Genomic DNA, 15283 nt, shown 5'->3' with positions numbered 1-15283 from the left:
GGGACCTGCTGACCCTGTCCTGCCGTCTCCACCTCCGTTGGGCTCTGCCCAGAATCCTTCTCCTCTGCCCAGCTGCTGATTTCTATGAAAATTATGAGAATAAAACCCTCCAGGAAGCCCTGGGAAGCTATTGCTGAGGATGGCCAGTGGCTCAAAGCCAACCCTGCAGTGAGGGGAGGATGAGCCAGGCAGGTGGGCTGCATCCCATGCCCCTGGGAAAGCCCGACCCTCCCGCTCCTCATCCGCAGGGGAGCCAGGCGGGACAGGGCACCCTGCAGCCACCCGAGCTGCCGGCCTGGGGAAGCACCCTGGGCAGCCCCGACCCCACACAGCTCCTCCTCACACCTCAGCTGATGGTGCTGCACATCAGCAGCTCAGCCAGCCTCAGCCCAGCCCAAATCCTTGCCGACACTTCAACAAACACAGTCGTACAACATGGGATTTTAAAACACAAATAAGATCATAGAAATTACTGGAAGCTACCAACACTGACGTGAAACCTCACACAAGACAGAAAGCCCTAATTATAGTTCCTGAACCTATGAAGTCATCTAATACACATATGTTCCTTACACTGCAAGGGGGAGAAAGGATACATGCAGTACTTACCACCATCCTCATAAGGAGGAAAGAAAACAGATTTTTGAAGCTTTTGGAAACCCACAATTTAGAAAAATCTGCATAAATCCATAAAATCAGATCTACTTCAGTTAAAAAAAAAAAAAAAGGCAGTACAAAATAATAAGCACTTTGGGTTTATTTGTAAAAGCAATAATATTAATTCCACAGTGCCATGCAGCATTGCAAGCCTTCATACCATTTACTTTTATTGTTTTTCTGGATCAAAATTACCTAACATTGACCTGAAAAATACTTGATATCTCTCCTAAATGCCCAAACTGAGGAATCTAAAGAAAGGAATAAAGATGGTACACTTACTAATTCAAGTGTCATCAAAAACTTACTAATCAGAAAACGAAAATCAAGCTTTCTCTTCCTCTCCTAGCACTGTACACCCTGTGTAAAGTCAACAGCAATAAAAAGTACTAACAATCTTAATTCACAAGTGGAGGACATGGCTGCAATCCTATATTCTTAGCAGAGGCAAAATACTGAGAAAGGAAATGCCACTTCTACACAATCATGTCTTAAAACAGAGCTGCACTCTCTAATGCATCCTGGACAGTGCAGACTCTAATGGTAACAACAAAATACTGCATTCAAATAATTATGGGTGAAGAATTTAAAAAAATTTCAATCCTATGTGGCTAGAAATGACTTTACATTATTTTGCAGTTCTGTGATAAAAAGCCTTCTTATTGGCTTGAGACAAGACTTCAGAAAGCTTTAGACAGAGCAGATTTTCTTAAATTAGCTTGAAAATTCAGTTTCCAGGGCAACATAAGCAGGTCTCCATACATCAACATCTCTTTGCACCATTTTTATAAATGCGGTTTGCTAGAATGTCATAAACCCCTTTTTAAATACAGCAAACTATTTTGATCACTTTGATCCTTTTCTTTGCCTTTGAAAGAAGGCCGACTGTCCTTTCCTTTCAGAAGAACCTTATCAATAAAACTGTCAAACTGTTTTCCTTTGGAGAGGCTTTATCCCAGAAACACCTGCAGTGACACCAATGTGTGTAATACATTTCTACCAGCACCTGAATGTTTATGTAACATTTCAGTAGGCACCCCTTATTCATCATCCCTTTTCTTACCTTCCTTTCAGTTTGCAAGTATGAGACATGACTTAAGGTCTATGGCACTCTGGGAGTCTGCTGGTTTATATATAAAATTAACCTGAATGTCTGTTTCACAGAAACAACACGAAATTTGCTGATGCCCACCTTGCACATCAAGATCCTCAATGACTTTCTCACACCTACCAATACATGGAATGGTATAAAAGAAATGAAGCTAACTATGCATCTATTTTCTCCTCCCTTCCAAGAGGGTGGGAAAAAACAATCTCTTAATGATGATTATTGTCTCTTCTCTGTGAGCACTTGAGGGGGGCTCTGCAGTTACTGTTTCAGTGAGTTACTGAAACAGGTACCTGAAACCATCAGCAGCAGAGTGGCTATGCTTCCTCCTTCCATTGAACAAGGAGCAGACCGGCCCCGCGGCGGAGCAGGCTGCACATGAGTTACAACATGAGGACTGACTTAGGAAAAGAACACTGAATGACTGTTACCTGCACATTTTACTCCCTGAGCAATGAGGCCCCACATGAAGTTGGCACAGTATTCACACCAGTGAGGGCCCCTGAACGTGTGCACCTGGAAGACAGTAGCAGAAAGGAAAATTACAGAAAGTTACCCAACCATTTCACAGGCATCAGTATCACAGACATCAGTATCAATGCATTTAAACAGTGCAGAATTCCTCTTCTTTGAAGGTACCACGTGCAGTTTCTGGAAGCTTCCCTATACCATGGCAGGAAAGGAAGAAAGGAACTAAGTCAGATTTAATAACCAAGACTCTTGCAGACCTGTGGAAAACTGGAGTCCTCCATCCTGAGCCATCCAGAGCAGAAGAACTGGGTCTGTGGGGATCTGCTCCAAGACCATGTCAGGCAGAGAAGCAGGCACAGCCCTTCTCCCAATTCTTGGCATCCCTCTGTCTGGGCAGGATTCTGGCCACAAGGCAAGGCTTTTGCAGCAACTGTGCAAGAGTTGGCTTTTCAATTTCAAATGCCTTGTGCTATGGCCTTGCCTTCATAAGGCACTGTGTGAAATGGGTGGGGGACTGCAAGATTTCACCTCGCATGGAATGAGTCCTGCCAGGCAAAAATACCAGTGCCACACAGAAATACTGTAAATCTGCCTAGAGACTTTCCAGTTTAGAATAACTCCAAAAGGAAATTAATTTTCTTCAGACTAATGCTACATATTGAAAATCCAAAATCCAAAATAAAAAAAGAATCCACTGAATCAGGAAAAAATTCAAAGCTAAAGAAGAGAAAAACCCCAATGCCGCTTTCATTCCTGGCTCACATGCTTGTTACAAATCCTGCAGCCACCATTAACTGCTTCTGATTTTATTCTGATAAAGCTCCTGCTGTAGGAAACCACAGGATTCTTTACAGAAAAAATCACTACTTCCTTAGCCAGCGTAAAAGGCTTTGAGCTGCTATTTAGAATAGACAGGCTGAAAATAGAATCAGTAGCTGATGATCACAAAGAAATGAAATTTGCAGTGAAATATAGTACAAATGCTTTAGGCTGAAGTCACTCTGTCCCTCAGAGGTGCTGAGCGGGTGTGGGAGCAGGCAGTAACCTCACGCGTGTGCAGCGCCCGGTCGGATCAGTGCTGAGCAGAAGAGAGGAGGAGCTGGTGGAAATGTGTGCTCCTGACATCTGCACAGAGCTCTGGCTATGAACACTGAAAGGCAAAGTGGCCTGACAGAGGTGGCAAGTGTCCCCCATGCCACTGATGTAAGAGGCAGCTGGATTCAGCTGACACTGACCCCCACAAGTGGCAACCCAGAGCAGCACCCTGAAATTCAGACCACAGTTGTTCTGGCTAAACGAAGGTCTGCAACCTCCTGGGCTTGTGGTACCATCAGAGCAGCAGTGAGGTAGATTGCTGAGACACTCTGGAAAGTTACTCTTGAACTCACCAAGTAATTCACATGCACATCTATGCTAAGGGAGACCCCTGACTGCCTGTGAGCACAGGCTGCCTGCCCCAGCCCTGCCTGCCCCCAGCATCCCCACCCATCCCACACGCCTTTGGAAGGTGAGATGTGCTCCACGAGGCCTCTTCTCCCTGCAGCTCTGGCTGACTTCCACAAAGCAAACGATGACAAGGCTGTCAGCACCTGTACTCTCCATTTTCTTTTTTCCTCTCACCACAAAGAGATTTTTCACACCGTTTGTTCCATTACCCACCTGCACTACCCACATCCTTTTGGCTTTCTTCCTCAGCCTGGTGGTTTTTATCCAAGTTTTTGGCAGTGCTCCCTTCCCAGAATAAGAACATTCTAATATCCTCAAGCAAAGCACTATGCTTTAATGCCCGCAGGACTAACAGAACTTCTTCAGGGAAAAAGGAAGGCATCATTTCAGTCATCTCTTTTTTTTTTAGGGGGGGTCAAATTCCCCCCAAAACATACTTCTTTAAAATACTTCTCAAAAAATTCTCTTGAGGAAAATTGAAACAAAAAATGAGATTTCAAAAGTCTGGACAATAAAGAATTTCTTTTCAAAATACTTTTCAGTTTTGTAAGTTGTTTTGTTTTTAGTATCTCTGATTGAAAAGGAGGGGGAATTTTGTTTTGTTCCTTAAAATGCTGACACATTATTAGTTCTTTCTAAATAAAAAGAATTATACTATCCTACCTTGTGTCTCTGTAGATGTTGATTTCAATTCATCAAACATCAAATCACCAAATGTGGTATTTGCTGAAGCATTTCTAATGCTGTCCTTAGGTGCTGGAGACCCAACTTAGCTTCTCCAGAGCTGTCCCCAATGCTGATACACACTAAACCTCAGATGTCCAATCTCTAACTGGCTGCTTTAGCAGTGAACATCTTTCCTTCTTGGGATCTTGCTCCCCACCATGGTCTGAATATTTTCATCTCCTCCTGAGTCTCCCTAGAAACTGTTCTGCAGGGTCTATCACATCCCAAATCTGCCGCTCCAACCTTTTGCCTCCATTTTTAATATTATGAACTTTTTTTAGGAGCTCAGTTTTTCTTACGTGTGGTAACTATGATTAACCTGGATTCTACCACAGCCAGCTCCCCTGACATCACCCTGGCTCTCAGCTTGCCCCCCAGAATACATGACTCATCATCAACCTAAAAATGACAAGGACAAGGTGGACTCTCTTCCTCCCTGCCAACACTGCATGTACTGGTCACCTTTCACAAGCCCAGGATTGAGTTTGTCCTTCAGAACCACTGTCTCAGCAGCACTGGCACTGTTGTCTCATCCCATGCAGCCAGGCTTCCTCCAAATACTAAAATGCCTTTCCATATCATCAGTTAGATTTACCCAGAGCCCACTATGCTTTATGCTGCCTCATCCAAATTACTATTCCTTATCCATTATTCTGATTGCAAACTCAAAACAGATTAAAAGGTGAGTGTAGGTTTTTCTGTGTCCCATGATGCTCTGCCTTGCTTCATCCTTTATATGAGATGCAACGGGGAGGGTCTCTGGCAGTATTAATCAGGAGGCCCAAAGGTCATCATGTCCTTCCAGTCCTGCTGTATTTAACCCCACAAGATCAGCTCTGAAGCCTCTGTTTCTGAGGGGTTTCTGAGCAGTGCTGTCTTTTCCCAGAGCTCAGTAGTGCCAGAGCATCAATCTTCCCGCTGCCGTGGAGTGGAACTGGACACCTAACCCTGCACTGGTCTGAGTACACACCCTCTCTGGGAATTAAATCAGACACAGTAAGAGATGCCAGAAAATACTGAAAAATTGGTCTTCTGAGGTAGGCCAGAACAGCCTCTAATCCTAGTTCATCCTGGAGGGTGGGGTCTGGCAGCTAAAAAGAAACACCTTAGCATCCCTTTGATACTTCAAGGGCCAGCACCTGCAAACAATACTGCATTTATTACATGACACTGTTTAATACAGCATTCTGATTTTTATATTTAATTCCCCATTCTAAAAATCTGCCAAGCAACTTTTTGTTTTCAAAACTGAAAAGATGCTTTCCAGAAAAATTTCTAAAAACACACCCAGCAGAGTCCCAGAGATCCTGACTTAAATTACAAGGGGTTTCTTTCCCCTTGTAAAAAGAGCATCTGCCATATGCAGATTTTACTGTCTTATAAAATGTGAGAGAGCAGGATTGCCAACTGTGGTTTTATATCTCCCAATCCTTCCATTCTCACTCCCACCCAAAAATCTTCTTCTCTCTCTTTCCAAATGGGAGTAATTTTTTAAAATAGTCTGGAAAATGAGTAAGTGGGAGAAGAAATTAAACTCGTTTTAATTGTAATTTGTAGAATTCCGGGAGAATAAAAAATTTTAAAAGAAAAGTCTAGATAATTTTCAAGGACAATAGCTTCAGAAACTATATAAAATACTATTAATCTAAGCTGTCCTGCAAGTCTGAAGTAAGAGGAGAGCCTCATGTTAGGTTTACACCCTAGGCATTTCTATTTTGAACTCTCCTGCACTATCAACAAAGTATAATAAACATTTAACTACTGTGATCTACGTAGGAGAACAGTTTTTTGCTCAGGCTTGAAAGGCATTTTCTTATACACAAGGAAAAAAAACTTAATTCTTGTGATTAACCACTCTGAGTGTTAGAAAATTTCACTTGTTTTTGTTTTGCATTTAATTAAAATTTTTTTAGAAAAGACAAATTTTTAGGAGAACCAAGTAAAAAATGACCCAGTGGCTCTGACAGCAGATTATACCACAAGCTGTGAACTCCTCAAGCAGATCTCTCCCCATTATTTCTCAGGCTCTATAAAGGTCACTGTTGAAGTTAGTTACCCGTGCATCTTGTAACTCCACTTATTTTTTATGCTTTTGGTTTTTCCGAGGCAGTTATTCAGCTACCCTTGATTGCTACCTGAAGACCAGGAATGAGCCAGCAGATAATTTGTATTCTTAACTGGGAGGCTTAGATTTTATCACTTGTCAAGGCAGGGAGGAAGAGAATGAGAAAGTATCAATGAAGTGCTGTGCAAATGTGATATGAGGGAAGATGGTGGATCAGCAGAGCTTTAGTGAAGCCACTGACAGGAAGAAGACAGGACTGGATTTGAAAAACTATGGTTATAGAATACCAACACCAAGCACATAAAACAGAAGTGTTTGGGACAATATACAAAAAAGGCTTCCTTTATTGAGAGGCTGCTTCAACAGTCTCAGTGAATGCTTGTTCCATCAGACCCCGCTCCCTACAGAGCACCTCTTCCACAGCCCTCCACACCAAACTGCTGGTCAGAGTAATGGGGTTTGGAAAATCCAGGCATTACCATCTGTTGTGGGATGGGATACATGACCTTGAAAAAGGAAAAAAATACTGTTCATCTATACTCTTGGGCTACCAGAGCCCAACACTTCAGGCAGAAGTCTTGTTGGTACTCAGAGAGGAGACCAAGTCCACCAGGGACTGAACACGTGGCACACCCCCAGCATTGGCACCACATGGTGCTCCAAAGGTTCAGGTCTGCTGGCTATACTGTTCTTCAAACAAATTCCCAAGGATGATGAGACACTGCTGGATGGAGACTGGCAGCTCAGTGGTCCTAGCTGATTTGCAATTCCATCGGCGGAATTCTGCCTGTTGGGACTTTACCAAGCTTTTAATTGAATACGGGAGACACTGTAAATCTCAATCAAACGATGAACTCAGCCCGTATTATTAACGTCTGTTTTCCCTGTCACAGTTGATTTTATCAGGCACTGAGCGCACCCATGCTAGCATCCAATAGGCATGTCCTTTTCATCCATCCCTGGTCCAGACAGACTGCCTGGATGTGAAGAGTAGACAAGAGATAGGAGTGAGAAACTCAACCATCAGTTTGGGCAATGCTTCAATTTATCCCTGTATATATTATGATGATGATTAGATAGTGCCTCTAAAACAAGGGTCTCAAAGCACTCTGAATATTCCAGCACACAATAATTCTCCTGTGAGGAAAATATTGCTGCTGACAAGTAATCTGAGAAGCAAAGAGACTGCCACGACAACCCACACGGCAGAGCAGTATATGCAAGATAATTGCTTTCATGCGAAGGTGTAACAGAAATGAACGTAACTGAGGCCAGTGGAACAGACCTTCTCCAGAAATAGAGCTGGCTCTGCCTAGCCCAGCTGGGGTGTTAACCATGGGGAGCCAGCCTGGGACCTCCCCAATGACTGTGCAGCAGCTCTGGAGAGGAGAGATGCTGTCAGAGCGCTGCCTCGCCCAGAGCGTGGAGTATAAATAGCATTGCTATCGCCGGTGGGGGCACGGAGAATGTGGAGCAGGACAACCTCCCTCCATGTCCTCACCCACTTGGAGCCAGAAGCGCTGTCACATCTTGTTTACTCTCTGGTTTGCACTGACTGTGTCACCAGAGATGGGAACAACTGGAAATTGAGGTTAGTCTGTGCTCTACAAGAGCCAAGGCGGAAAATGAAAATTGCAGGTTGTTGGCTTTTTTGCTTGTAAATTGAGTGAAAATGGCCACCTTTCTTTCAGGATGGAACAGCAGATTTTCTTTAAACTGACATCTGGAAACGGGAACATTTTGCATTTTATTCCAGGTCCAACTTACTTGATACATGCCTCCATACAGAAAATTCTGAAACTAGAGGTGAAAATTGAATAAAATCCATAGAATTAAAATTGTATATACATACGTACTTTATGCGCTATATGTAATGATGTAAATAGAATACAAACCCCTGAGAGATTCCTAAATAAATGCTTTTGTCAAGATACTAAGGCTAATTTGGAGGAAAAGCTGTTGATGATGAGAGAGCATAACATGCACTACAAATTTCTAGAGGCAAAGTCCCAGTCCTCCCCAGAAGAGCGCTTCCTAGCCTTATCACAGAAACGAGCTGGTCTGGCTTTGGGCTGTGCACAAGGCAAACTCACAGGGTCCACACATGGGGACTAATAAAACTGTTGGTGTGGTGGGAAGAAATTACAGACTAAATAGATTAAGGATTTTGAAAAAAGGCTTTCTCTCCCTTTCTTATTTTTTTAACAGTGGCAAAGCCTGAATTCAGGGACTAGCACTAGGAAACCAGAAACATTTAAGTAATATTGTGCTATTTGCAATCCACTTTGGAAAAGCCCTGGCTTTCCTCAAAAAAGTAAAAAAAATGCAAGTAACATTAAATAAATACTTAGGAGACTAAAATCCATCCGTGGCTAAAAGCTTTTCTGGATTGAACTGTCTTACAATGTAAGTTTCAGAAGGAAGAACATAGAGCTGATGAAGTCTCCTCAGAAGTTTTGTGGAAGTTTTTTTCCAGGTATGTTCTCCAGGTATTTTCCCTGCCTTTCAACAAATTTTTTCCCCTCAAGTCCTAGGAGTCTAATAGAAACATCAAATTTCCTGAGGTTTTCTTATCTGTGGGAACACAAACTGACTCTCCCCAGGGACTATACTAGAGGCACCCAGCTCTCTCTCTGAATATTCATATTACTGCAGTAGCTCAATTAAAGATATTTTGAAAATAAGTCCAGCGCCAGTTCTGCTCCCAATAAAAAATCCAGCATCCTCTTTTCAGTGGAACTAGATCAATTTACCCGAAATTGACATCTGCCCCAGTTTTTAGAACATCAGAAATAGAAATGAGTTCCTGTCAGAAGTCAGAAAAATGGCTCTGCTTAATATAGTAAGAGTTTGTTATAGTTTCTGGTCTTTTTGCAGCACTTCTGCATTTTCCATCTCCCAGTTTCCCAGTGTTTAGGCATGGCTCTACTGAGCAGCTCTTGTTAGAATAACATGTGGCATGGAAGTAATTTGCTATGATTTTTTTACACTAGCAAAGCACCCAGCACAGATGCAATTACTCCAGTAAAATTTGGGCCTGTGCCAGGGCCAGGTGGGTTTATTTGTGTCTAAGATGAGGTAAAAGTTTCACTGCCAGAGTAACTCTTGTTAAAATCAGCAGTGTCTCCATTAAGGTGATGCTTGAGTCTGTCTATACTAGCAAAGTCTTTCCAGCAGGGACTGGTCCTCACCTGAGCCTTCACTCCTTGTGCATATTTAAGGTTATGTTCTACCTCCAGTTACTTCTGGACAAAGCATGCTGTCTCCTCTGGAGCTCCCCATGTGGCCTTTCAAGTGGGTCATCCTCAAAGACAAAGCCAGGATACTGCTTCAGTCGAGGAGGGAGATGAGGAATCTCAACAAACAAGGCTCATCATCATCTTGGCTGACTTAGTTTAAGCAACCATGGAAAAACATCTCTCTGGAAGAAGTGTTGGCTTGAAAGGGAATTATGCTGTGAATGTTGACTCATTTAGCAAGCTGCTATTTATTAAACTGTTATTTATTAAAATTAATTGACTGTGCCGGCAGCACTAGTAAGATAGTGGCTAGGAAACAGCGTGACAGTACCATGCACTGCACAGAGAGATAGCAAAAAAAAAGTCTTCTGGAGATAGATCTATTTTGTGAAGCTCAAGAAAGAAACAAGACAATATCCTGGGGAAAATAATGCATGGAAGCACTGGTTTCAGTCCAGCCCAGACAGGCACAGACACCTTCTTGCTTCAGTGAAGCACCATGGCACTAATCTAGGCAGAAGAGTGGGTTTGTGCCTTGGACTACTGGCAGTAAGAGAACACCTGCAGGGTGTTCTGTTGGCTCAGGTCATCAGGAGCCAGAGATGTCCGAAGGAATACCTGTAACCAACCAAGGGAGCTAAAACTGCCCCAGGGCCCATGAGTCAGAAAAGCTGGAGGGGAGTGAAGACCTTTAAGGTGTTTTGTCCAGGCTTATTTTAAATTTGCCAAGTGATGAGAAGGTGATTGCTCTGACTAACAAGTGTCACTACCCAGGAGATTTCTTGCTGTTAATCTCAGATTTTCACCTTCCTCTTCCTTCTAAGATATCACCCCATAAATCCCAGCTCCTCTTCCAAAACTGCCCTCCTTACCATGAACATTTTTCAAGCATAGTTTTATCTCTTTCCCCAGCCCCATGCAAACAGCAGGCAAAGGAGTGAGGTCAGTGCCCAAGTCCAAAAGCACAGCACCACGTGGTGAGGAGATGCAGAAGATATTCCATGTCAAATGGGGTGGACTCACGGCAGAAAGTACCTCATTAGATGTATCTTTTTTATCAGCAAAAACTATGGGATGTAGACAGAAGTGGAGAGATGAGGAGATGAAGAATGGGAAAATGCAGAAGACCGAGCAAGGGGAATCCTGCGTGTTCACCACCCCAATAAACTGCCTCACTAGAGAGGGAAGATGGAGAAAACCTTAAACCCAACTTGGATTACCCTGCTGTCTAACTCTTTTGGCCTAGAGCCCACTACACCTCCTAACCCAGAGCTTCTCCTGGTCCTCCTCTCATTTTCAATCCACATGGCACCTTGCCACAGGCCCCTTTTCACCTCAGATTTGTGGTTCCTCTATTTCCTCAAGCTCCTCCTTCATCTGCCTGCCCAGGAGGTGCCCAGCTGCTTCCTACCCTTAAACTTATTGAATAGATTAAATATCAGCTGGGTAACAAATTTTATTTTAATTTATCACAGTTAATTGCCTTTTGGGGACAATATAAACAACTACGAGAATTGTAAGGGACAGTAAAAAGCATTCTTATTAGTAGGGTCCAGGGGTAGAATAAATTTATGGGAATGACTAGGTATGAACCTATTCTGTCCACTTCTATGAAGTTACTGAACTTTGTAGCTCTTCTGTTACAGAACTTTCCCCTATGATTAAGTTCTTTTCCTAAGAAAATAACACCACTGGCTTCAGCTATGCTCCTTGTCAGCACTTCAAAGAGCACAAGTCTCCCAGACCTTCCAAATAGAAGATGCTCTTGCTCATCTACACTGAGTGGAAGAATGAGCTTGATATCCATCACACACACACACACACACACACACACCCCTGTCCATATAGATACGTTTGTGGGAGACTGTGGGATTTATTCCCCATAATGGGTAGGCGAATGGAAAGAAAGAAAAAGCCTTTCTGTGAGAAAAGGTGGGGCTGAAACTTTGAGGATGGTGAAGTGACTGTCCTGATTTGGTCTAATGATTCATTTTACAAGAGATCTCATTCAGTGTGCTGGATTTCAAAAAAGCACAGTAAACAGAGGGAAAGCAAAAGTAATCCAAATATGCAAAAAGATAGACCCAATCAAGTCACACTCTCCTTCAAATTCCATTATTCAATTAGAGCTAAATAAAATGCTGTATCAAACAATGTAAGTCTCTTTTGTCTGATATATTTGAATTACTAGAAAATGGATCTTTTGTGTTAGATTTATAGAGAAGAACACAGAAATATTATTTTTTTTTTTATAAATTAGAAAAGGCAAAAATATACTTAAAATACTTTTCATACCTAGCTTTCATCCTGAAGGACATGCATTTAAAACTCAGTCAGAACTAACATTTATAAATAATCACCCCTTTCTTTACTTATGGAGATTAATTTAAGAGAATTCAGGCACTCTGTATTTGCATTTGACATGTGCTCATGAGAGATCAGACTTCCCCAACCAGGAGAACATTACAGAGTTGGAGATCATTACCGACCAGCTCTGCTTGCAGAGCTCCCTGTCACCCTGGCTACACAGCCTGTTCCCTTCAGGCAGGAGACAACTCACATTCCAGGAGATTTAAGTAAGATTAAATCCCCTCAAAACCCCTGCCATGTCAGCACTCCTAGTAAAACTGTCTTTACATTCTTCTTTCAAACAACCCTTGGAGCAAAACATAGGTTAACGGATTTATTCAGGAGACCTCTTGATGATTTAAAAGCAGCTTTCATGTTCACTCGTCCCCATGGCACTGCACTCCTGTAATGACGATGCACTACGCTGCTCCTCTGCACCGCATTCCTCTACCTGAGCTTTGCTGCAGGCAACAGTCTGAGGGTTCAAACGGCACCTGTGTCCCCACCTACCCATCCCACAGAGACAGGAGGTGCAGGGGGGAGGGAGAACTGAGGTCCCCTAGCCTGGAGTCAAGTCTCTGGGATGTTTGCTAACCCCAGCCTGCCTCTGGAGTGGCTGCTGCTGACACCTTCCCTTCTCCAAGAAAACATTGCTGCTTGTTGTGAATTTGCAATTCTCCATTTCTCCCCTCTCTGCTAGGATGCTGCAGCATTTCCAGTATAAAAGGATTTTTGAGACCCCTTCATTTCTGTGAGCAGTGATGTGACTGATCCAAGAAGCAGCTGGGAGAGGGTTAGGGGTCCCTATCTGGTGCCTTGTGCCTGCAGCACAAAAAGCAGATTAGCCACAGAGGTACAAAGCAGCGGACACCCTCCTGTTTGCTGTGGAGCCTCTGGGGACAGCAGTCACTGTTGATTAGCTGAACTGGATAAATTTATTTAATTTCTAAGTTGTTTTTTCTTGTTTTGTCTCAAAAGTCTAGGTTGAAGACTCTGGACCTGACATTCCCTTCCTCTCCGCATGGGTGACAGATTTGCTACTTGGCAGGCAACCTGGGAGACTCGTGCAGACATTTTAAATTATGACATCTATACATGTGAGGAAAAAAATTTGACAGATGCAAAGAAATTATAAAGGAGAGAAGCACACACATCTATACATGTGAGGAAAAAAATTTGACAGATAAAGGAGAGAAGCACACGAGCTAATGATGGCCACCATTTTAAAGCCATAACACAGAAATTACTAAGAGCTTATGTTTTTGCTTTTTATTCTGATGGGAGAGTGGCCACATTTAGAGTTTATGAATGCCAGCAGCATTCCTTCAGTGGGAAGGTTGGTAGAAGCATGCCCTGTAAGGGGTTTGTCCCCTGCTAGTTTTTTATAGCAAAAATTATCTGGGCCGGGGTCGCCTTTCACAGTGACTTGAGAATAGAGTTACTTCTCAAGGTATATTTTTCTGGCAACAGTATGTATAAAGGAACTACAGTACAACTATTATAAAGAAAACAATCCATGTGGAAAGTCTGGGCCATGGCTATGACCTTGGAGCAGACACACAGTCTGTTTTTGGAAAAGACTGGAAAATTCACAGCTCCTAAGCTTTCCATAAACAGTTTATGGAAGAAAAAGATATAAACAAACCCAAATGAATGAAAATCAGGTTATCGGATTATTTTCAAAACAGATGTGTTTCAGGCTGTTAAAGAAAAGCAACTAGGGAACACAGATGTGCAAAATTAAATCCTTATTATCCTACATACACTGTAGTACATGGAAAATCATGATCTGCTGGCATCTGCAGGAATTATCTTCAAACTCTAAGGAACAAATGAAAATTGCAAGACGTTGCAGATATTTAGGACACCTCAGGAGCCTGTGAAAAAATGCTCTGCATTGAACTGACAGCCAGCACAATTATGTTATGCCAAGCATTCATATGAAACACTTCTTACAAACCATTTTCTACATGGTTTTCAAATTCGTGCTTTATGGAAGAACTCAGATGAAACAAAACATCCTGGTCACATAACGTTTCCGCTTTTGGTGATTATCTGCACTCAAAAGCCAGAAAGTGGTTTAAATAAAATCAGATGGAGGACAGGTAAATTAATGTATGGGCATGCATATGGACATTCCCACATTCCAACATGTGTGTGTGTGTGTGATAGAAATCAAACCTGAAAATAGGAGACATTTAGCAGATGTTTATATTATCAGATGCCCATATTATATTAACAATCTCCCCTTCTCTTAAAAGAAATAAAAATTCAGACTGCCTATCATCAAATGTTTTGACCGCCAAAAGGTTACATGACTGAGTCCTTAGTGGACACTTATTACAAAACACGAATATGTTGTATTGACATGTATCTCTCTTACCAAAGAATACTGGTTATTTAAAGCAATTAATAATTAGAACCTACACAGAAGACACAGTAAATTTTATTAAAACACAAGGTAGCTGCCGATGCCAGCATGTCCAACAGCCCCATGGTATAAGCCATGCCGGTTTCAACACACTCAATTCATTGACACAGGAGAAAAGCCAGGAACTAAGGGAAATGCAGACCATCTGCTCAATCCAGATGCAGCAGAACACACTTCGTACCTCCAAAGCTACTTGCCAGCGACAAACTGAGATAAGATCAATTTAATATTCTAACTATAGATCTAAGACATTTTTTGGCATTAATAGTAAAACTGGACTACATTCATTTGAGTTGAAAGAAAACTTTACCTGTTTTTCTCACTTTTAGCATCTCAGTACAAACCGATTCTAAATAAGAGATAGCTACATATGGCAAATATTATCAAAACAAATGTGTGCACACAAGCAGCCAACAACAAAATCCCAGTTCTGCCGTATGTTCTAACGCGCCTAATTGATGCAACCGGCAATCAGGTTTACTTGCAGCTTTTAAGTTCCTAGAAAGTCACAATCTGCATACATATCATTTCCTTGCAATACCTGACCCATTTCAAAACACGAGATAAAGTCCCTGCATCTAAAAAACAGGTAGGAAAACGCCTTACCTTGAAATTATGAACCTTCTCGTATTTTGGAACATGTTCATTTTCCTTCAGAGTTGCTCTTCGGACGAGCGACGTCAACTGCGAATAAGCAAAGAGTTTAAGAGGTTGCCAGATTGTCACAGACGCCTTGCGAGCGCCCAGTTTCATGCCCAAGGCTGCGAGCAGCAGATCGCGCTGCCGGCCCT

The 15283-nt window shown here is 42.4% G+C and overlaps 1 protein-coding gene across 1 annotated transcript in view; it reads right to left on the bottom strand.

Moving 5' to 3' along the window:
* CHN1 (chimerin 1) overlaps positions 1-15277 on the bottom strand; it is a 29740-nt gene extending 14463 nt beyond the window's left edge. The window contains exons 1-2 of the mRNA XM_017735743.1: positions 15099-15277; positions 2197-2281 (exon numbers count right to left, since the gene is read on the bottom strand). Coding sequence (XP_017591232.1) covers positions 2197-2281; positions 15099-15245 — 232 coding nt within the window. The 5' untranslated portion in view covers positions 15246-15277. The remainder of the gene's footprint in view (positions 1-2196; positions 2282-15098) is intronic.
* Between the last annotated feature and the right edge of the window lie 6 nt (positions 15278-15283).

The sequence above is a fragment of the Corvus brachyrhynchos genome, unplaced genomic scaffold (assembly GCF_000691975.1).
Source record: "Corvus brachyrhynchos isolate BGI_N302 unplaced genomic scaffold, ASM69197v1 scaffold255, whole genome shotgun sequence".
Lineage (NCBI taxonomy): Eukaryota > Metazoa > Chordata > Aves > Passeriformes > Corvidae > Corvus > Corvus brachyrhynchos.
This window is presented reverse-complemented; position numbering and strand designations above follow the sequence as displayed.